Source organism: Scardinius erythrophthalmus, assembly GCF_964197995.2.
Source record: "Scardinius erythrophthalmus genome assembly, chromosome: 5".
Lineage (NCBI taxonomy): Eukaryota > Metazoa > Chordata > Actinopteri > Cypriniformes > Leuciscidae > Scardinius > Scardinius erythrophthalmus.
In genome coordinates, this window is record NC_138225.1 from 5,917,267 (window position 1) to 5,939,896 (window position 22,630).

Below are 22,630 nucleotides of genomic sequence, written 5' to 3' on the forward strand. Positions count from 1 at the left end.
AGTTGTTTTTGAAAACATTTAATAATTCATGCATTAAAGGGTTAATTGGATGGTTCAGAGAGAGGGTGGAGAGAGTGACTAAATTATTAAACTGAGTATCAAGGATAAAAACTTCACTTTTGTTCTAAAACAAGTGTACAGTATGATCCCTTTAAAGGTTGATTTCAGCTCTTGTGAGAGTGTGTGTGTGTGTGTTGTTTGTCGTGTCGACACAGGGATGGATTTATCAAGGTGCTGCAGGCCTTATTAGTGTGGTAAGTTTCTCCAAGTTTGTAAGTTCAAGAATGTGATTGACAGTAACTCAATAGGGGGTTTCTTTCCAGATCTCACGGCTTTGATTAGCGATGGCGCAGGAAAACTTGGAGTTCTGTTCTCATATCTGTGTCTCTCTCTCTGTGAATCCCAGTCATGCTTGTTATTGTGTCGTATCACAGTGTGTCCATCCGTGTGGAACTATGTGATGTTTGGTTGCAAGCATCCACTCGAGGGAAGCTCTTTCTGCTCTGGATTGAGGACATGTTACCGCATTCTCAAATGTTACACTGACAGGAGAGGATTTCATCATCATCATCATCATCATCAAAACTCTGTCATGGACCACATTTACACACACACACACACACACACACACACACCGCTGCCCTCAGACTCTATTCGCAGTGAGTCACACAGTTTGTCTGTTTCTAATTCAGCCTGATCATCTTTTCACTCATTACATTTTTACCGCGTGATAAATACAAACAGCACGGCACAACGGTTCATATGTTCATAGTCTCCAAATTATGACCAGAATTGGATAAATATTAAGTCTGCTGTTTAAAACAAATAAAGAACCAATGTAGAAGAATGGTTATTAAGCGACAACAGCGGGAAACTTTGTATATTTGTGCAGTGTACACATGTCAAAAAATCTATTCCGATTTGAATCTTTTGACTTATAAACGCGCACATCAACCCGATCAGGTGTCACAACATGATGTTTAGCGTTCATGTAAACGACAATACATTCAGATTCATCAATCGTAATGAATTCAGTCCGATTGAAACAGATTTGTGCATGTGAACATATCCAGTCTCATCAGAGTTGGCAGTTACGGTGGTCTTTCCAGCTGTTAACGCTGCATGTGCTCTTGGATGGTTATATATGATGAGCTAATGTAGAATTAGTTTTGGGTTTTTTTGTCATTAAGGGAAATCATCTTGTCTCAGTTACAAATTTAACTGGTAAATCATAAAGAATGTGTTTTTCCCCCCACCCTTTTGTATTTATTGCATTGCTTATTGTATGTTCAGGGGTGACAGATTGATAAGCAGACATGGTATTTATGACTGGATGTAACTTTTTAAACTTTGCGGTAAAAATGGCTCTCCTACTGACTTTGTCCTAACAGTGCAGATCTCATTAAAAAAATAGTGAAGACCACTGCACTAAAGGGTCATGGTGATACAAAAAAAGTATTAGTTATTGAATTTTGAATTTATTTCATAATTGATGAACTTTGCACAGTTATTGAACTGAACTGAATCTGAACTCTAAAATTTTGTGACCGAATGCAAAGATATTTTCTTGAGTAATGTTAACATTTTGCCAGTGAATGCAAAAGGGGATTTGCGAGTGAAATCAGTTTCACAGGGTCACCGACACTTTCACGTGAGTGCTATTGTATGTTTTTTCTGGTGCTATTGTAGAATTTGGTTCAAAGTGATATTTCAGAAAGCAGCATAATTAAGTTTATTCCTAGGTGTATAGTCTTATTGAAACTTCATGTCAGGAATGAGCATGTGATGCCTTAAAATGCACCCTACTCAGGCTACAATATGCACACAACTATTTCAGGAGAGTCTACTGTATATGGTGCAGTAAACCAGATTGACATTTTTTAATGGGGTCATGTAATAAATAAAAAATTCTCTACGCTTTGGAAATAAAACCGTTTGATAAAAGCTTGACCGCCCAAACAGAGCATTTATTTATTAGCATTTAAAAATTGCTTATTCATAGAAACTCTATAGAAAGTACAGTGACAAAAGCAGGCTGTTTAACCATTTGGATCAAAGGGAGGATGGAAAATATTCATGAAAAACTAAATTATGTGCAAGAAACCTTGACTAACATTGAAAGTGGGCTCATAAGTGGGAATAAAAATAACATGATTAAAAAAACGTAGAAATGACCCCTTTAATAAAGTCTGTCTTTGTTTGCTGAAGCAGACGGGAGCATCAGTGGATGTTCTCAGTCTGTAATATTGATGGAAAAATGTAGGATTTATTCATTTGAGTCTGAGTTCAGCTGGGGTTTGCGTACGACACTCAATCTTTCAGTAAGAGGAAGAGGGAGAGAGAGTGAAAAAAGACAGGAAACAGTGAGAGACCGTGCCTCTGCGGAAAGATGTATTATATATGAAATATTATATAATAGAAGCATGTATATAATATATTATGCAACACACATACATATACATCTCTGCATGCTGTCATGTCAAACATTGGGATTTATTTGATTGAATATGGCAATAAAAACTGCAGCTGAACACAGACATCTGTCAAATTCATCTACAGTAACTATCCCTCCCTAAAGAGAGTTTGATTGACAGGTGTCAAATGCATCATCCTCTTCCTCAGCGATCAGAAAATGCACTTTGGCTGCTAATTGTTTTAGGAATGTAATGTACGCATTAAAACAATGTAAGAATAATCATTTGACTCTCGTGTGAATCAAATCAAAGTCACACTGACAGATGACTGAACAATTAGCATAGTTTTTGACTTTATTTTAACTTTATTGATCATAAATATATCTATTTATTGAACATCTGATTTCATATTGCTGTTGTTGGGAGTGTAGGATGGCGAGAGTTTATTTCGGGCTGTTCTGGTCTAATCTTGTCTTTGTTTCTTGAATATTTCATATCTTTTAATATCACGCACAGATGAAAGTCAAATTTGTGATGCAAAACTCTCTCTGTGTTTTAGAAATTCAACTCCCTGGTTGGTTTGTTGATCAGATGTTACCATACCAGCAGCCTAAATGCTTTTTAAAGTTTAAATTAGTTTTAAAATGAGTATTCATGTAGTGTTGTGGTATAATGGGTATTGGAGACACACACAAATCATATTCTGGAAAGACCTTTGAGAGACTGATACCAGAATAGAGCCAACATTTTCCATGGTAACCATTATTTCAGCCAAAATACCATAGTTAGTAACACAGTAAGTGAATGTAGAATTAATGAGCTCAATGGTTACTTTTTCATGGCTTTTCCCTGTGCATTACTTTTTTTCTCTTTTTTTGGTGGATTTTAACTCTTTCCCTGCCAGGTTTTTTTTTTTTTTGATCATATTCACAAAATGTTCATGGCCCCCACAACATTATGTTGAAGGAATATCTGAACATTCAATATATAAACAGAAAGAACAGATCCTCTGCTTTTTATTCTAGCTTCATGCTTTCTTTTTTTATATATCACCACTTGAATGTGGGCAAGTTTCATAAAAAAGCAACATTTTGAGCAAAAAGCAGAAAAAAAAAACGCGTGTGTATCGGATTCAGATCGATGATCAAAACACAGATGGAGTAGATCGAGTCCATCAACACCCCCAAAGCTTCACAGTCCTATAGCTTATCCTGGGTAACATTTCATTGGAAACATTAGGCAATTTGGATTTATATGCTGTTTAATGTTGATGATCGCATAATTTGACATATGCGTCTGCTTACAAATGCTATCACTTATTTCTGCTTCTTCTTCGCCTGTCAATGAAAGTCAATGGGGTCCAAATTTTTTTGAACAACATAGTTGAAATATTCATCATTTCTTCATGCTTAATTTTTAAACTCTGCAGCAAAGGTGTACGTTTGACAATTTACCCACAATACCATCTGTTTCTCGTCATCTAGGTAACACCGAATGCTTTTGTTAAAATATGAAGCGTGACATGCCACATTTACTGTGAAGTTCTTCCGCTCACTTCCATTCTCTGCATCTGTTATTGCTTTTGTTGAGCATTCGCTCATAATGCGCAGTCTGAAATGGGTTTTTCAGAGGAACATTGAGCTTTGAAGCGCTGTGAGTTGGCTGTCTGATGGAATGAGGGAGTTCATCTTTGTTTGTAATGATGTTCATGTTTTGAGAGTGTGTGAGTTGGTGGTGACAGCCGTTTTTGTTGTCACAGATAATGAGGACGGAAAACAGCCCTCTGTCACTGCATCTTGTGTGCGTGTGTGTGTGTGTGTGTGTGTGTGTGTGTGTGTGTGTTTGTAATACTCTGCATCTGGTCCCAGTTCAAAACCGCAGTTACTAAATTACACTGCGCAGACTTTTCCAAAACATATGAACGTTAAATGTACAGAGAAACACAGAGATTGGCGGTTTTTAATAGCTCCAGTGTCATTGCTTGCATTTATCAGCCTCTATAATATCATTCATGAAACACAAGCAGAGCACAATTCTGTGTAAAACACTCTGGATGTAAGTTGTCATATTAAAGCACCCCTATTATGCTTTTTTGGATATTAACTTTAATGTAGTGTGTAATCTAGCTGTTTGTGACTGGGAAAGGTCTTCAAAGTTTCAAAGATAAAGTACAGATAAATGGAGTTTTCTGTGCTGCCAAAGTAAATCCACTCTGCATGAACTTCCAAAGGATGACGACTCGTCGTAAAACCGACGCCAGCGTGAAGGTCCTTGCTCACTGCAATTTTGTATGCTTTTTTTCGTATTCGTCATCCTAAAAATTCGTCATGCACAAAAACCTTGCACACTGAGGGCCCTATTTTAACGATCTGAAACGCAAGTATCAAACGCGAAACGTAAGTAACTTTGTGGGCGGATCTCGGGCGCTGTTGCTATTGTACCGGTGGGATAAATGACTCTTGCGACCCGACGCACATCTAAAATGGGTTGGTCTGAAGTAGCTTCATTTCATTGTAATTATGTACGATTTGCAAAAATGGCAACAGCTGCATCTGTGTGTAAATGAGAGAGGTAAAGTATATGCGCGTTGTGCACACGCTACATTATGGCCAAGCATGCACCCTTAAAATAGCATCTGAATAACGCACCACTGACTTTAGACGAGGTTTTCCCAGGTCAGTGGCGGAATTGTTTTCTGGAACTGCAAAATAGCACCAGGGAACGTTTGTGCCGGAACACGCCTTCTCTTTTCGCTGAACTGCCCCCAGGAGCGCAAGTTCATTCCCTAATTTACCGACGTGCGTCTGTGGAGGGAAAAGTCCGCTGTGCGCGGGTGCAAAATAGGAATGATACATGCGTCGGTGTACAAAGTCAATTGCACTGGGTGCAAGATAGGGCCCTGAGTCTGTTGCGAATTAATTAATACATTGCGAAAAGATTCGCAAAACAATACAAAATGGAGTCTTCAAGCAGTGAGGATGATTTTGATGTCCTCTATCTTCTAGGAAGTATTGGGTCTATCCAATCCTGAGATTGCGTAGAGAGGACGGAGAGTTCCACCTCCTTATCAAGGAGCTGCGGGATTATCCCGAGCGATTCAAAGTTTACTTCAAGATGTCAGTGGCTCAGTTTGATGCTTTGCTAGCGATACTGGAGCCACATATTAAAAACAAGACTACCAATTTCCGTGAACCAATTGATCCTGAACAGTTGTGGATTTTGGCGTTTGCTTGTTCGGTGGCTCTGAATTGTCAAAATACCTCTCAAAATGCTTGCTACGGAAGCGAAAAACACAGAAAATCCGATCCGATTTTTTGACGGACAAAAGTTTCGGAGGCAGTGTGTAAACGTGATTGATGCAACATGTGGTCGTATTTATTTTTTTAACTCAGTGTGCAAGGACCTTAAAGGGTAACTCTCGCCAAAATGCAACCTAGGGTATTTTTGTTAATCTACCCGAGGCAAACCTTTGTTTAAAAGCATAATTAGAATGGAAACTCCATTTTTAAGTTTGACCGTATTTTCGTTTTCGGTCAAATTGCCTTTTGAATGGGAGTGCTTGGGGCACGACTATGATAGCATCAAAATCACTATTTTTAAAACACTAAGAAGGCTCGACACAACATGAAACTGTGCTGGAAGTATCACCAGGGGCTCTACACATGAACTCCAGCATTGAGAACATTGTTTGTGTACACAGAGTTTACTAAAAAGAATTTTTTTTAGCAACTCACTGTAGCTGTTGTTGTTTCCGGCCGCCGGCATTTTGACAGCCAAAAATAGTCGATCTCCGAATGCGAATGAACTGACTCTGAATTTTAGTATTGTTTCTTATATGAGGATCCTTTTTCAAATACAAGGTCAATATTGGTTTTCACTAATGACATAACAACAAATGATCTGTGAATTTATATGGATCTAAGCTTTAGGAGCTTTCCATCTTTACTCTCCTCCCTGTTATGTTGCATTCGGAAATCGACTATTTTTGACTGTCAAAATGCCGGCGGACACAGCTACAGTGAGTTGTTCAAAATCTTTCTTTTTAGTAAACTCTGTGTACACAAACAATGTCCTCAATGCTGGAGTTCATGTGTAGAGCCCCTGGTGATACTCCGAGCGAAGTTTCATGTTGTGTTGAGCCTTCTTAGTGTTTTAAAAATAGCGATTTTGATGCTATCATAGAAGTGCCGCTAGCACTCCCATTCAAAAGGCAATTTGACCAAAAACGAAAATACGGTCAATCTTAAAAGTGGCGTTTCCATTCTAATTATGCTTTTAAACGAAAGTTTGCCTCGGGTAGATTAACAAAAAGACCCTAGGATGCATTTTGGCGAGAGTTATCTGTTCATATCACTGTGTATCAAGTGCTGAGAAAGAGCCGGAGCTGAAGTGGTAGTCAGATATGGAAAGGGATATTTTGTTTCAGACAAGTGCTGCAAGCTGTTGACCAATCATAACAGACTGGGCTGTCTGACCAATCAGAGCAGGGCAGGCTCTCAGAAAGGAGGGATTTAGAGAGACTGAATCTTTTATCAAACCATTTCAGACACTGTGAGAACAGAGCTGATGCTGCAATGGATATTATGAGAACAAATTAAGTGATTTTGACCTTGGATGCATGTAAACCTATTAAATAGCTAAATATATAAATAACATATACCTTTAAAATAGCATAGGGGCTTTATATTCAATGTTAGAGTGTTTTTTGTACAAATTTCTCCATTTAATCTCAGTGCTCTCTAGGAGTCTAGGCGATACTATTGAAATATTAGAGATCTCATTTTTAATTTTATTTATTCTTTTGTGGACAATCGCATAATGAATAGAAGACGGCCCTAACCCTACTTTCTCAGCAGCAAAATGTCTCAACAGCATTTCTAGAGGTTTGATAAATTGATAAAAACTCATTTTCAAGGACATCTTTAAAAGAAAAAAAAACACTTTGTTTTGTTATCCTTACAGAGAAGTATCTCAGCTGTGCCACAGTTCAGTGATAGTGTCCAATGATAATTCCATAGTATCATGAGTTAAGTGAATACATATATTTCTTAAAATTAATATAAAAATGGATATAAATAATTTCAATAATTATAGAATTGATATTTATATACACAGAGAAATAGCTAATATATATATTACTGACCCATATATATATATACATTTTTGGTATTCATCAAAAAATCCTGAAAAAAAAATGTACATAACATTTCAACATTGATAATAATAATAAACTTTTCTTGAGCAGCAAATTATCATATTAGAATGATTTCTGAAGGATCATGTGACACTGAAGACTGGAGTAATGATGCTGAAAATTCAGCTTTGATCACAGAAATAAATTACATTTTAAAGTACATTCAAATAGAAAACTGTTATTTTAAATTGTAATACTATTTCACAATATTATCTGTTTATTTTTGTATTTTTAATCAGATAAAAGCTGCCTTGAGCATAAAGAAACTTCTTTTAAAAACATTAAAAATCGTACCGATCCCAAACTTCTGAACAGCAGTATATATATATAAGTCTTTTATGGTGTTCGGGTCAGTAGTATTTATAATTAGCTTTAAGAACAATAGAAGTGAAAGGGAAGTAAACACGTGTGTGTCCAGACAGAGTCCAGCTGAGCTGTAGTCATGTGTCGTGTGCATGATGGATGAGTGTTCACATGAGTGTTCATTAGAACAAACACAGCTATTGTCTGTATTTAAATGAGCATGTGTTGGGCTGTTATTGAACACGCTGTAAACACACACACACATATATGCAGCTCGATCTGGTTAGCCCTGATAGCTTTGAAGTGCCGGCTGCTCTTGGCGGTGTGTGTCCTCACGCTGGGTCAGTAATTAAATGTGATATTTATCATGGTGCTGTGTGTAAATGATGAGTCTGGGGACGAGTGATAAACACTGTTGATTATAAGAGCTCATCCAGGCTGCGTTGCCTCTCCTTGACTTTGTGTGTAATACACTCACAGACGCACATAAACACACACACAGAAAGTGGAGTGCTGGAGTGCCGTGTGTCTTTTCTGTTTGATCTATGATCGGATTAATTACCTCTGCTCTTATTACAGGAATACTCTGGGCTATTTTAGACTCAATGTTTATCGACAGCATCTGTGGCCTGCTATTTGAGTACTAAAGTTGATTGATTGATTGATTGTGGTACTTTCTGTAAGGGTGAAGAGACAATATTTGTAAATTATTAATGTAATAATATGCTTAATATGAATTAATGTGGTTAGTAACAATAGTATTAAATATTGATTTTGTATAAAAAAAATCATGATATTGCATTGTTTATTATTGTTAAAGATACAATATTTGTAAATTATTATTAAAATATATTGTTAAATTAATAAATGAATGAATGAATTAATTAATAAGTAATACATTTGATTATTAATGCTAATATTATATATTGATTTTGCTGTTTTTTTTCTCATGATATTGCATTAGATTGTATTTTTTTTTTACTAATTCTTGTGATACTTTTTTTTGTAGGAGCAAAGATACAATTATGAATTATTGAATATAATGTATATTAATTTGTTTGATTGTTAACCGTTATATACCAGTATCAATTTTGCTTGAGATCCTTGTTTATTTTAGTCATATATTTAATAATCTGACATTCATGATACTTTTTATAAGGTTAAAGAGACTAAATATTTGTAAATAATCATATAATTATAAATATAATAATAATATTAATTCATTTAATTATTAACAATATTATATGTTGAAATATAAATATCAATTGGATTATTTTCTCATGCCATTGCATCAATGTTTCATTGTTTCTATTCATTTTTTTATTTATTTAATAATCTGACACTCATATTATGAGCATTCATTTTATTTCTACGGTCCAATTAATGAAGCAGCAGCGTGTCTGAGTGAGATTGGACAAAAGCGAAGGCAACCATGTGCGCTAGAGTTAAAAACCGACGCAGCAGGATCATTGCCCCATAGACTCCCATTATGAATTCATAGTGTAAACATGATTTCTGTTCATTTTTACAAACTGAGGGAGCATTTTCTGCAGTGACTGACGGCGCGTCACAGATGCCATCGTATGGGGGTTAAGTTGTATTTAACCTGGAATATTCCTGCAGTACTGGACCGTTCACTGTTCATCAATAATACACTCACAAGCTCCGGAAGGTTAAGCTGATAAACGTGACCCCTCTCGTGTTCCAAAGGTCCCAGCTTGGTCTTTAAGCCCCATTATTAAGAGAGTTAATCATCTGAACCAACACTGGACTCTTTGGCACCTGAGAGGTGAGACGATAAGAGGACTGGAGAACAGCCAGAGAGAGAATAGAGAGAGAGAGAGCATTCAAAGGTCTCTTTCTACACTTTATTTTCCCCTTATAATGTTAGTCAAGGTTTCTTATAACATAATTCTGTTTTCCATGACATTCCAGCCTGTCTCTGACCTTTACTTTATCAAATGCTCTCTGCATCTGAGCTGAATGTGAAAGTGTGATACTTACATGAACGAGGGATTTTATCTTGTTAAAAACAACTCGTCTCTCTTCCACGATTCTGAATTGATTCGGAAAACTTGATAGCATCGAATGTGCGCTAAGAAACGAGTGTTTTGCTTGACTGTGCGGCTACACCTGTCGGTGTTTCAGGTGTTTCAGCTAAGGCCTTATTTGTTGTTTGGAAGTGTAATGAGGGTAACTATATATATATATAAGGGAAAAGGAACTAAACACAGGACACAGAAACGCAGGAACAATAGGAACAAAACTTCAAAATAAGAGTCATATTAAACAAGACAGGGGAACACAGGCCAGGATCATGACAGCATAAAATGATCTGTCGAATGAGACAAAGATTATTGAATTATGTTTGATTACTTACATACTTTTTACTTTTTACTTACATTTTGTGTTACTTGCCATTCCTTTGTAATGTGAAATTCCTTTGTTTGTGAAATCTAGCAATATCTGAGTGAAAAGTGTTTCATGGTAAATCCTACATATTTTTTCAGTGTATTTGCTTGTATGTTTTGAAGCTATAGTTAGATAACTCTTAACATACAATTTTTTTGAATTCATAATTATATATTATAAAATAATATTTAAAAATATATAATTATATAAAAAATATGATTAGTTTATATAAGTAATTTAATTAAATCCATCACATAAAAAGTGACACAAAAAAGTCTTTAACCTCATTAATTCATAAGAAAAAAAATGTAGATCAAGAATCGTTTTAGAATTGAATCATGATTCCCAGAATCGGACCGTGTCGTGCCTAAAGATTCCCGCCTTTAGGTGTGTTTGAGGCCTTTTGTTGGAAGAGTATCAGTTTTGTTTGTGTTTTTTTATCATAGACTGTGGTTTTTATAGAGTAAACAGGACAGAGCCTGTTTGTGTGTATAAGATTAATCAGGGATTTGAATAAATGAATCATCTTGTATCATAATAACATTTGCAAACACAACACAGACCCACGGCCCGCGGTCCGTCATTAGATCCCATGCTGTGCCGTGACCCGTTAATAGAAGCTAATGTACCTAACAGAGTGTTAATTTGGGGTGAAACAAACTCTTTGTGTGTGTGTGTGTGTGTGTGTGTGTGTGTGTGTGTGTGTGTGTGTGTGTGTGTGTGTGTGTGTGTGTGTGTGTGTGTGTGTGTGTGTGTGTGTGTGTGTGTGAGAGACAGTCAGATAAGAGTTATGAGCTAGACTGGACGGGTCAGCGGGCATCTAATGAAGGCATTCCATAATAATCCGACGCTCGTGCCATTGTCTTTTTACTGTGTGTGTGTGTGTGTGTGTGTGTGTGTGTGTGTGTGTGTGTGTGTGTGTGTGTGTGTGTGTGTAATGTTAGTATCCGGTATATGTATTGATGACTCCAGGGATCGATACGTTCTGGGTTACGACCCATCCATTATGTGCACGTGTGTGTGTGTGTGTGTGTGTGTGTGTGTGTGTGTGTGTGTGTGTGTGTGTGTGTGTGTGTGTGTGTGTGTGTGTGTGTGTGTGTGTGTGTGTGTGTGTGTGTGTGTGTGTGTGTGTGTGTGTGTGTGTGTGTGTGTGCTGTTGAAGATCTCTGCATTTGTGCTGGACGTGAAATTGTGCTACAGACATGAACAAGTGAATTTATATTTTACAAAACAACTAATCTGTCCATCAACTCAGACGTTTTTTTGTTCATTCATTGCTTACTTTGTTATATTTCCATTCTTTGTCTGTTCATTAATTCAGTCTGTCTCAATCTGTTCACTTCATCTCTGTTTCTCTGTTCTTTGATTCATTAGTGTGTTGATTTATCCATTCATTCATTGATTTTTGTTTAGTCGTTCATTAGTTTATTACTTAACTCATTTATTCCACCATTTGTTCATTTATTTGTTCATTCATTACTTTAATTCATACGTCTGTTTAATGCATTCGTTAGTTTATTTGTCGTTCTGTTCACTTGTCTGGGTTCTTTGATTCATTAATTGTAGATTGATTCATCCATTCATTATTTTGTTCATTCTTTCATTAGTTTGTTCTTTTATTCGTTCATCTGTTCATTTGTATGTTCATTCCTTCATTAGTTTAACTGATTATTCTGTTCATTCATGTTTATTGATTTTCGTTCATTCACATATTCATTTTTGTTCATTAATTAGTTCATTCATCCATTCTTGTTTAATTCTTCTTTAATTCATAATATACTTGTTCATTCATTAGTTTATTTGTTGTTCTGTTCACTTTTCTATTTCTTTGTTCTTTGATTCATTAGTTTACTGATTGATTGATTGATTCATTCATTCTTATGGTTGTTGATGTTTGTTGATTCATTCATTGGTTTATTAGTTAGTTTGCCCATTGTTAGTTTGTTTGATCATATCTTAATTTGTTCATTTATTGATGTAATACAAGTTTGTTCTTTTGCCTGTTCATTTATTTATGCAGTCGTGTTCATTTGTTTGATTGTTCATTCATTAGTTTATTGATTGATTCATTTGTTCATTCATCTTCATACATTTTTTTTCATTAATTCATAAGTTTAATAGATCATTTGTTCATTAGTTATTTGTTCATCTGTTCATTTGTGTGTTCTTTCAGTAGTTTGTTAACTGATAAATCTGTTCAATCATGTTCATTAATTTTCATTGATTCAAATATTCTTTCATTTGTTCATTGATTAGTTCATTCATCCATTCTTGTTGATTAATTTGGTCATAAATTCATTCATTATTTTGTTAATTCATGACATGTTTGTTCTTTTGTCTGTTCCTTCATTTATTCACTCATGTACATTCATTCATTCGTTTGTTGATTGATTCAAGTATTTTTTCATGTTCATTGATTTTTTGTTCATTTACCCATTTGTTCATTTATTCTTTCTTGCCTCAGTTAATAAATTCATTCATTAGTTTGTTCATTAACAATATATTTGTTCATTTATTTGTCACGTTCATGTGCTTGTTTGTTCATTCAATAGTTTGTCCATTCATGTGTTAATTGATTTGTTTGTTGACATAATCTCTCATTAATTCATTCATTCATTCATGTTTGTTCATTAGTTCATAGTCATTCATTTGTTTGTCCATTTATTTATTCATCTGTTCATTCATTTAATAGTCCATTCACTCAAAGCAAAGAGGACGAATGCTAGAGAGAGTATGAGAGAGATCTCAGAACGTCATGTTTATTTGAACTTGGAAGCTAAAAATAGGCATCAGTTACTCCATTAACCAGGGATCAGTTCGAGACAAGCGTAAGATCCTGTTTCATAATGAGACCCAAAAACAGGCCAGCACCAGTCTGAGCGTGTGAAGCCTCTCCGGAGTCCGGACCCGAGCGAGCTCACAGACGAGAAACAGAGGAGGCTCTGAGAAATCTGATATTTGTGAATAAAATTGGCGTAATGGGAGTTTCTGTTGCAAAAGTTTATTCTGCATTATCTATTCTAAAACATTTCATAGTGTTTCAGTTATACTCTACCATTCAAAAGCTGGAAAAAAATATTTTTATGTTTTTAAAAGAAGTCTCAGGCTCACCAAGGCTGTATTTATTTGCGCAAAAATGGCAATATTGTGAAATATTATTACAATTTCAGCTGTATTGACTAAAAGGTGAATTTTCAGCATCATTCCTCCAGTCTTCAGTGTCACATGATCCTTCAGAAATCATTCTAGTATGCTGATTTGCTGCTCAAGAAACATTTCTGTTTATTATCAGTGTTGAAAACAGTTGTGCTGCTTCATATTTTTGTGGAAACCGTGATGCATTTTTTTCCCCCCAGGATTCTTTGATGAGTAGAAAGTTCAAAATAACAGAATTTCTTTGAAATAGAAATCTTTAGTAACATTACTTGTACATTCTGAACAGTAGTGAACATAACTTGAAGATGGAATTGATGATTTGCAAATCCATCATCTAATGGCACTTTAGAAAGGCATCACTCTGTTTCCCCACTCACTTCCTTAAAGTCACCAAGAAATCTAAATGGGCAGTTCTTTTTATTGCAGTATTTATTATAAATGATTTATCTGTGCACATTTATTTTTTATTTTTATTCTTGCGCCCTTATAATCTTGAATCAAAATCCCTCCCTTCCTCTCGCAGCGTCATCTCTTCTCTTCTCTGATGATGTGTTCACTGGCGTGAGGGCGGGGCAACCTGTCACTCACATGAGATCCACCAATAGCAAACCACAACCATCCAATCAATTTCCCACGGACAATATCAAATCCCGCCCTAATTATTTTTTTGTTCGAGATGCCGTTTCACTCAGACTATATCACAACTTCCATTTCATGCTGATTTTAAGGCTCACGCTGTCTGTGTTTTTGCCCCAGGTGATGATGACTTCCTGTTGGGTTTGGGAGAGCTGCCAGAGACCTTCCCGAGCGACCCGCCGGAACCTCTCCCACACTTCCTCCTGGAGCCGGAGGACGCTTACATCGTCAAGAACAAAGCTGTCAATCTCTTCTGCACGGCCACGCCAGCCGCACAGATCTACTTCAAGTGCAACAGCGAGTGGGTCCATCAGAGAGAGCACACCATAGAGGAGCGGGTGGACGAGACGTCGGGTCAGTCACACACACACACACACACACACACACACACACACACACACACGCTTCATTCACCATCACTCTCGTTTATGGGTCAGAAACATTATGGCCTTTTCTGAGGTGCAATAAAAACGTGATAGCTCTGGTTTATTTATGGTTTCCATTGCTAAAGGTGCTGCTAGAGAGATAGATAACCCCCTCCCTGACACATACTGGTTTGTGTATTTTTATGTAATGTTATCAGAGCTCTCAAGGATTTTATTTTTTATATGACTGCTATGGACACTGAGATTAAGGCTAGTCACCAACAACTATGGCCAGAGACACAACCTAGATGACTGACCGTCATTGAATGTCAAATCACATAATATAGTGACTTATACAATACAGATCGTATTGAAGCAGCTTCATGGTGATAAACAGGAAAATAACAGTTGCAAAATTCATTAATTATGAAACAAATTCAGTTTCAGCTGTAAAGCAGCTCTACAGAAGTCAAGTGTCATCATTCAGCATCAATTATGAAACAAACTCAGTTTATCTACTGTATAAAGTGGCTCTACAGAAGAAAATAGTGTCATTATTCAGCTTAGTATAGTTCTGTGTGGATTCAGTTTAGTTCAATAACAGTGTCAATGTTCAATTCAATTCAATTCAATTCACATTTATTTGTAAAAATAAAGCTTCTTTATTGGCATAATGGTTACATGAAGAACCTTGAAGAACCATTGCACAAAAGGTTTTTAGGTTATTTAAAGGCAAGGCAAGTTTATTTATATAGCACATGTCATACACTATGGCAATTCAAAGTGCTTTACATAGAGAGGAATAAAAATAATCACAAAATAAAAGCAAGGAAAATTCAAACAGTTATTCAAAGTGTTTTACATAGAAAGGAATTATAATAATCACACTATAGCAATTCATAGAGCTTGGCATAGAAAATAGACACAAAATTAAAGCAGGGGAAATTAAAACAGTTATAAAATGAATTAGAGTAAAATGAATTAAAATAGTATCTTATTTTGACTCCCCATTTGATTTCCCCATGACGGTCAGTATTCTTCTGAAGTGATTCTTCTTAAAGATTCTTCACACTAACAAAAATGCTTTTTAAAAGCTTTTTTTCATGTAGACTTACTCTTAGGAATCATGTTTTTTTGGTTATTCGTGGTACCTTTGTTTTTTCTGTGTTGTTAAATCTGCTGAGTAAATGACAGTGTCTGTTTGTTTTTTTGTCACAGTCCTGTGGCTCAAACAGTGTCACATGGCACTAGAAACAGCATGGGTTCAATCCACAGGGAATGCATGAACTGATAATATGTATAACTTAAGACGTACTTGTAGAAGCTTGTTTCCGCCACTGAGAAAAGAGAGTTAATATCACACAATTCTGAGAAAAAAAGTCTGAATTGTGAGATGTAAACACGCAATTGCGAGAAAAAACATCTGAATTGTGAGATAAAAAGTCGCAATTACCTTTTTTATTACGTGGCGGAAACAAGCTTCCATAGTGTATACCTTCAAAGCAATGTCACTTCAGATAAAAGCATTTGCCAAATGCATAAATGTCTTTTTGCACACTATGAGAACAGAATACAAAGTAAAAGCCAAGAACAGTGTGTGATCTAAGTCCACTTTTGGTGATAGTCGAAAGATAAAATGCTGCAATTAGTTGAAAGGTGCAATTACAGGTGCAAGTCATTTTTTTCCCCACCTCCAAAACGTGCAAAGGTCCCATGTTGTCAAAACTGAGATTTCCTGGGTTTTTTCATGCTAACAGAGGTCTAGGGGCTGTGAAACTACCATATAAGCTTCAAAACAGTCGATCCACAGACAAATGCACACTGCCTGCGTAAAGTAGCTGTGCCTTTTCACGCGCCGTTGGGACTTCCGTATAAATGTGATGTCAACTACTCAGTCCCACCCCGAGCACCGCCCACCGTCACGAAACTACATCACTGCACAGGCTTCCGAACAACATTAATATAAGAGAACAGTGGCTAATGTTTATTTATTCAGAAATACCACAGCAATTTAGTTCTGCACAGTTCACAAGTGACCGCTTCGTCAGTCAGGCTCAGTTCAATGCCGGTTTCTCAAAGATGCTGCATGCAGTCCCTACTGTTCATAGTTTTACAAGTTTACCTTGGGTGTCAATTGCAGTATATGTTCTCGCGTTCTGTGGGCATCCTTGCAGATTTACCACAAGTACTACTTTTAACATTACAACAGTACAAAGTAACATTTTTGAAAGAAATTGTAGCACGTCGACTTACTGTATCAGCAGGAAAGCAATAGTTACATGGCTTACTGCATTCAGTGTCTGCCTGCTAACGTTACATATTATAAAGCAGTTAAGTGTTTCAAAATCAGTGTATAACTAGCTATTAACGTACATATTTTGGAGATTTAAATCGAATTCGACAAAAGTCTTTGAGTTTGTTTACAGACAGTTTAAATTAGCGTTAAAGCTACACTGTGTGATATTTTCCCCCATCTAGCGGTGAAATTGTATATGACTACCCAGTGAATATTAGTTTCTGTTCCTTTCAATATCCGGGAGTTTTAACTCCTACGGTGGCCGTATTATTCCAAGATTAACATGGTTTCCAGTTCGACTTCGTCCATGAGTGTTCCTTCAGATAGGGCTAACGTTACATTATGTACAAAGTAAAAGCAATTAAAAATAACTAAAATTTACAGTGTCCTTTTTTTATATAGCTTAAAAAATTGCGCCTTTAAAACTATTCATCACCTGTGATCCGTCGCAGCACAGATTTATGTTACAAGGTAAACAATACTTTTTCACCATTGACGCAAGGAAAAGTAACGCAAGTTATACTAGAGGTCGTTCTGGCGTTATGCACAACCATGCTACGGTTAGACAAGCATCTATAAAACTTCGAATTTACACAAATAGGCTGATTTACCTGCCGAGAAGAAAGCAGGCAACTTCGGCGTCCGTTTTAAAATCTTTGCTCCTCGTGAGCTCTTTCCATCTGGGAAAAGTTACTTCAATATTGACTTTGGTCTTGCTGATTTGCCTGTCGCGTTGACGTTTTAATTCTCTCTTTCGCTTCCTTGGCGACTCTGCTACATGTCCTCGAAAATAGGCGTGATCCTCCATCTTTAGCAATCTTTCAAATCCGCCGGCAGTCGCGAGTAATCTCCCCCTCGCATTCGTCTCTGTGTCACTGAGTGTAAAACGCGAAAGGCGAAGCTTGAATTTCCAGGAATGTCCCTCTTTGGCTAATGTATTTTCAAGATGGAGGCGCAACATGGCTGCCGCCATTCGAGCGACTCACGCGTATGCAGGGGCGGACTTTACCATTAGGCAAAGGTCGGCAATTGCCTTGGGCCCCGAGCTACCTTGGGGCCCCCAACATGCCCTATTAACTTATGCTTAAGTTTTTTTTATTATATATTTCTAAAACTCCATTTGCGAAAAATGGCATCAAATCATTAGTGTCGCGGACAGGAGGGGGCCCCCGCCTCACTACATTGGACTATTCCATTATCTCACCAACTGCGCATCTGCGAAAGTGACAAGACTGTGCCAAAAAACTGACGGAGAAAAAGAAGTGATTGACAGACAGAGTGTACAGAGTAGTAGACAGAGTAAAAATTAAGCGAAGCTAGCTACCCAAGCGGTGCTTAAAAAAGGAAGAAGCGGGAGGAAAGTCCGTAAAGGTGCGCAGCGCGAAAGATAAACAACACGCAGTAACAGGAGGACTGGGAAATACACAAACAGAGCACGACGAGTCTAAACGCGAAAATGTAAAGTTTCGAAGTTACCCAAGCGGCTCAAATAAAAGAAAAAGTGAAAAGACTCTGATAGGTAGGCTATTTGGGAACGCTGCCAAAGATGACAAACTTTTTTACGGCTACTGTTGGGGATACAGATCAGGAACAACAACGTCCAACGCACAGAAAAATCGTGAAGCAGAGGACACGGAGATCGACAGACAAAACTGAGCAGTTTACTTATGAATCATGATATTTAAAAAAAAATCTCAGCTCTCAGATTCTGTTAATTCTATTACGAAATTTAAGACCGTTTTACCATTTTAATGTGACGTGACAGATTCCTATAGCGGCACGTGAACTGATCATCTAAATAAACACGAATTAACTATGTTGAAAGATCCAGTATAACTTACCGAAATGTATATTCCTCATTCATAATATCGATCAATAAGTGTTTTTCAACCGTGGAAAGAGGTAAAACAGCTGGAGAACAATCATCACATAACATTTACCTCGTGAAAGCCATGGCTAAAAAAAGAACTATAGAGAGTATTTGGTTAAATATGTGTAGGCTACTATATTATTTATTTTAACCTTAAATTATACCAGCTGATAAGGCTTTTTTTTTTCTTGAGGAAAAAGTGCCTAAATTGTGAAACGTTACCTAATATTTATCCAAATGAGTCAATATTGAATCAAATCACAAGAATTGAATCGAAATGGTGAAATTTGTCAAGCAAAAAAAAAAAAAAAACCGAAAAAAAAAAAAAAAAAAAACATAGCTTACCAGAAATTGTACCATGTAAACATTGTAACATGTTTCTGTTTAGGAGTAAAGAAGTATATGCAGGGTTTAAAGGGGACATTTTTCTCCTCTCTAACCTTTACTTCCCCGTAGATTAGCTTTACCTGCCTATATATCCACCATTCAGTCGGTACATATTTTTTTCGTTCTCTTTTAAAGATTGGATGGGGAGGGGCCCATTGCCTACCTACCTTCGCCTTGGGCCCCCGATTTGCTAAATCCGCCACTGCGCGTATGTATTATAAATGGCAGATTTTACGCTTACGAGAATACTTTATTAGTTGGTGGAAGTAATTACACATGAATGAGCACATATACTTTTGATAGAACAAAGTGTTTTATGCTAAGAATCAACTTAAAAAGATACACAGTATAGCTTTAACATTAAATTTGCATGCAGCATTGATGTAATGGTAATTGTAATACTCTTACAATAACGCCGAAAATAAGGAGGTGGTTGTCTCTTGTCGCTGCCGATTCGGGATCTGAGTCCGGCTCGAACATATAAGGCCGGATAACATTTCCGTCAGCAATGTCCATCATTACAGGTGTTTTATTTACCTTACTTGTGAGCATCACCAAGCCACAGCAGGCTACGGCATACATGACCCTAGTTGTCACATGCCTGTCCTGTCTTGTGCTGCACATGGGTGTTTTGTTATTTTGGGCCATGTGCTCGTGTCTATTGTCTAGCCCCTCCCATCTTGTTATCTAATTATTGATTATTTGTTCCACCTGTTCCCTCTTGATTTATTCCCTTTTTAAGTCCCCTCTTGTTTGCTGTCTGTGTTGGTTCGTTGTCAAATGTTTCTTGTTTCCCCGTGACCCTGCAGTTAGTTTCATGTTCTGGTTTTGTTTGGTATTGTGTTTACTAGTTATGTTTTTCCCCCTCGTGGGTTTTGTTTTGTGTTTGTTCTTTCTTTATTAATAAATAACCACTCTTCCGCACTTGAGTCCTCGCACCTTTTGTACTTCCCCAAGTCGTGACAGAACGAACCAACCCAAAGATGTGGATTCAGCGGAGTGAGTTTTTTTCTGGCGAGGATAAGGGGTCTCCAATCTCCTTGTTTGAGTATTTCGCCAGGTGTGCTCAGAGGACTATGGAGGAGGAGAGACTCATGGCAGATGGCGGTCAGCAGAAGGGCAAGCCCTCACCGCTGGTCCCGAGACGGAGGAGAGGAAGGAAGAACCCCTCCGTGACTGTTCCGGTGGTCCCGAGTCCGGTGGTCCCGAGTCCGGTGGTCCCGAGTCCGGTGGTCTCGAGTCCGGGGATCCCGAGTCCAGTGGTCCCGAAACGGAGGAGAAGGAAGAATCCCTTCGCAACAGTGCCGGTGATTCCAGTTCCGGTGGTCCCAGTTCCGGTGGTCCCAGTTCCGGTGGTCCCAGTTCCGGTGGTCCCGAATCCGGTGGATCATAACACGGAGACCATCCCGGAGGTGACTATCGTCCTTAATGAACCTCCCAGACGTCGTCCTCTGCCCAGGCGTCTTGCCCTGCCCGCGCCGCCCAGGCGTACTGTTCTGCCGGTCCCGCCCGAGCTGCTCGCCCTGCCGGCCCCGCACGAGCTGCTCGCCCTGCCGGCCCCGCCCGAGCTGCTCGCCCTGCCGGCCCCGCCCGAGCTGCTCGCCACGTCGGCCAATCCAGAGACTGTTCACGTCACGTCTGCCGAGCCTGTGTCTTCGGACAAGATGGCCGCCGCCGAGCCTGCTCACGTCACGCCTGCCGAGCCTGTGTCCCCTGACAAGATGGCCGCCGTCGAGCCTGTTCCTGAGCCGGAGCCAGTGTCTGTTCCTGAGCCGGAGCCAGTGTCTGTTCCTGAGCCGGAGCCAGTGTCTGTTCCTGAGCCGGAGCCAGTGTCTGTTCCTGAGCCGGAGCCAGTGTCTGTTCCTGAGCCGGAGCCAGTGTCTGTTCCTGAGCCGGAGCCAGAGCCAGTGTCTGTTCCTGAGCCGGAGCCAGAGCCAGTGTCTGTTCCTGAGCCGGTGATGTCTGTTCCAGTTCCTGAGCCAGTGTCTGTTCCTGAGCCAGAGCCAGTGTCTGTTCCTGAGCCGGTGATGTCTGTTCCAGTTCCTGAGCCAGTGTCTGTTCCTGAGCCGGAGCCAGTGTCTGTTCCTGAGCCGGAGCCAGTGTCTGTTCCTGAGCCGGAGCCAGTGTCTGTTCCTGAGCCGGAGCCAGTGTCTGTTCCTGAGCCGGAGCCAGTGTCTGTTCCAGTTTCTGAGCCGGAGCCGGTGTCTGTTCCAGTTTCTGAGCCGGAGCCGGTGTCTGTTCCAGTTTCTGAGCCAGAGCCAGTGTCTGTTCCAGTTTCTGAGCCGCTGGAGTCTGTTTCAGTTCCTGAACCGGTGACTGTTCCTTGGCCGCCCGAGGGGTCGTCTCCGCCGTGGCCGCCCGAGGGGTCTTCACCGTCCTGGCCGCCCGAGGGGTCTTCACCGCCCTGGCCGCCCGAGGGGTCTTCACCGCCCTGGCCGCCCGAGGGGTCTTCAACGCCCTGGCCGCCCGAGGGGTCTTCACCGCCCTGGCCGCCCGAGGGATCTTCACCGCCCTGGCCGCCCGAGGGGTCTTCTCCGCCCTGGCCGCCCGAGGGGTCTTCTCCGCCCTGGCCGCCCGAGGGGTCTTCTCCGCCCTGGCCGCCCGAGGGGTCTTCTCCGCCCTGGCCGCCCGTTGGACTGTCGTCTCCGCCCTGGTCTGTCCCGCCCTGGTCTGTCCCTCCCGTCCCTCCCTGGTCTGTCCCTCCCGTCCCTCCCTGGTCTGTCCCTCCCGTCCCGCCCTGGCCTGGCCTGATGGAGCGTCTGGTAGCCGCTCCGTAGGGAGGGGGTAATGTCACATGCCTGTCCTGTCTTGTGCTGCACATGGGTGTTTTGTTATTTTGGGCCATGTGCTCGTGTCTATTGTCTAGCCCCTCCCATCTTGTTATCTAATTATTGATTATTTGTTCCACCTGTTCCCTCTTGATTTATTCCCTTTTTAAGTCCCCTCTTGTTTGCTGTCTGTGTTGGTTCGTTGTCAAATGTTTCTTGTTTCCCCGTGACCCTGCAGTTAGTTTCATGTTCTGGTTTTGTTTGGTATTGTGTTTACTAGTTATGTTTTTCCCCCTCGTGGGTTTTGTTTTGTGTTTGTTCTTTCTTTATTAATAAATAACCACTCTTCCGCACTTGAGTCCTCGCACCTTTTGTACTTCCCCAAGTCGTGACACTAGTTACCTGTGGTTGGCCTGGCCGTGCGTCACTCAGAAAACAACAGGCCAATCAGAAGAGAGGCTCATGAATATTAATTAGACATGCTAAAATCGACCTGAAGCAGAGCTGCTGAGAAAGGAGCTATAAAAATATATTGGGAAGGTTTTTGGTTCTAATACAGCAAATATATATTCTTAAGGACATAACAACCTAAAATAAAACTTCAGAAAGGTGTACGATATGGGACCTTTAAAGAAATCTTGAACTTGCAGTACCATCATATAAACAACAGAGTGCTGACTTCTAAAATGCTGATTTGCTGCTCAAGAAACATGTATTATTATTATAAAAGTTGAAAACAGTTGTGCTGCTTAATATTTTTGTGGAAACCATGACATGTCAGGATTCCTTGATGAATAGAAAGTTCAGAAGAACATAATTTATTTGAAAT

At 39.1% G+C, this 22,630-nt stretch overlaps 1 protein-coding gene across 3 annotated transcripts in view; it reads left to right on the forward strand.

The window, feature by feature from the left end:
* The window catches only part of unc5ca (unc-5 netrin receptor Ca), a 156,666-nt gene that overhangs the window by 39,226 nt on the left and 94,810 nt on the right, over positions 1-22,630 (forward strand). For all 3 annotated transcript variants that reach the window (XM_081365378.1, XM_081365376.1, XM_081365377.1), the window contains exon 2: positions 14,236-14,469. In XM_081365378.1, coding sequence (XP_081221504.1) covers positions 14,236-14,469 — 234 coding nt within the window. The remainder of the gene's footprint in view (positions 1-14,235; positions 14,470-22,630) is intronic.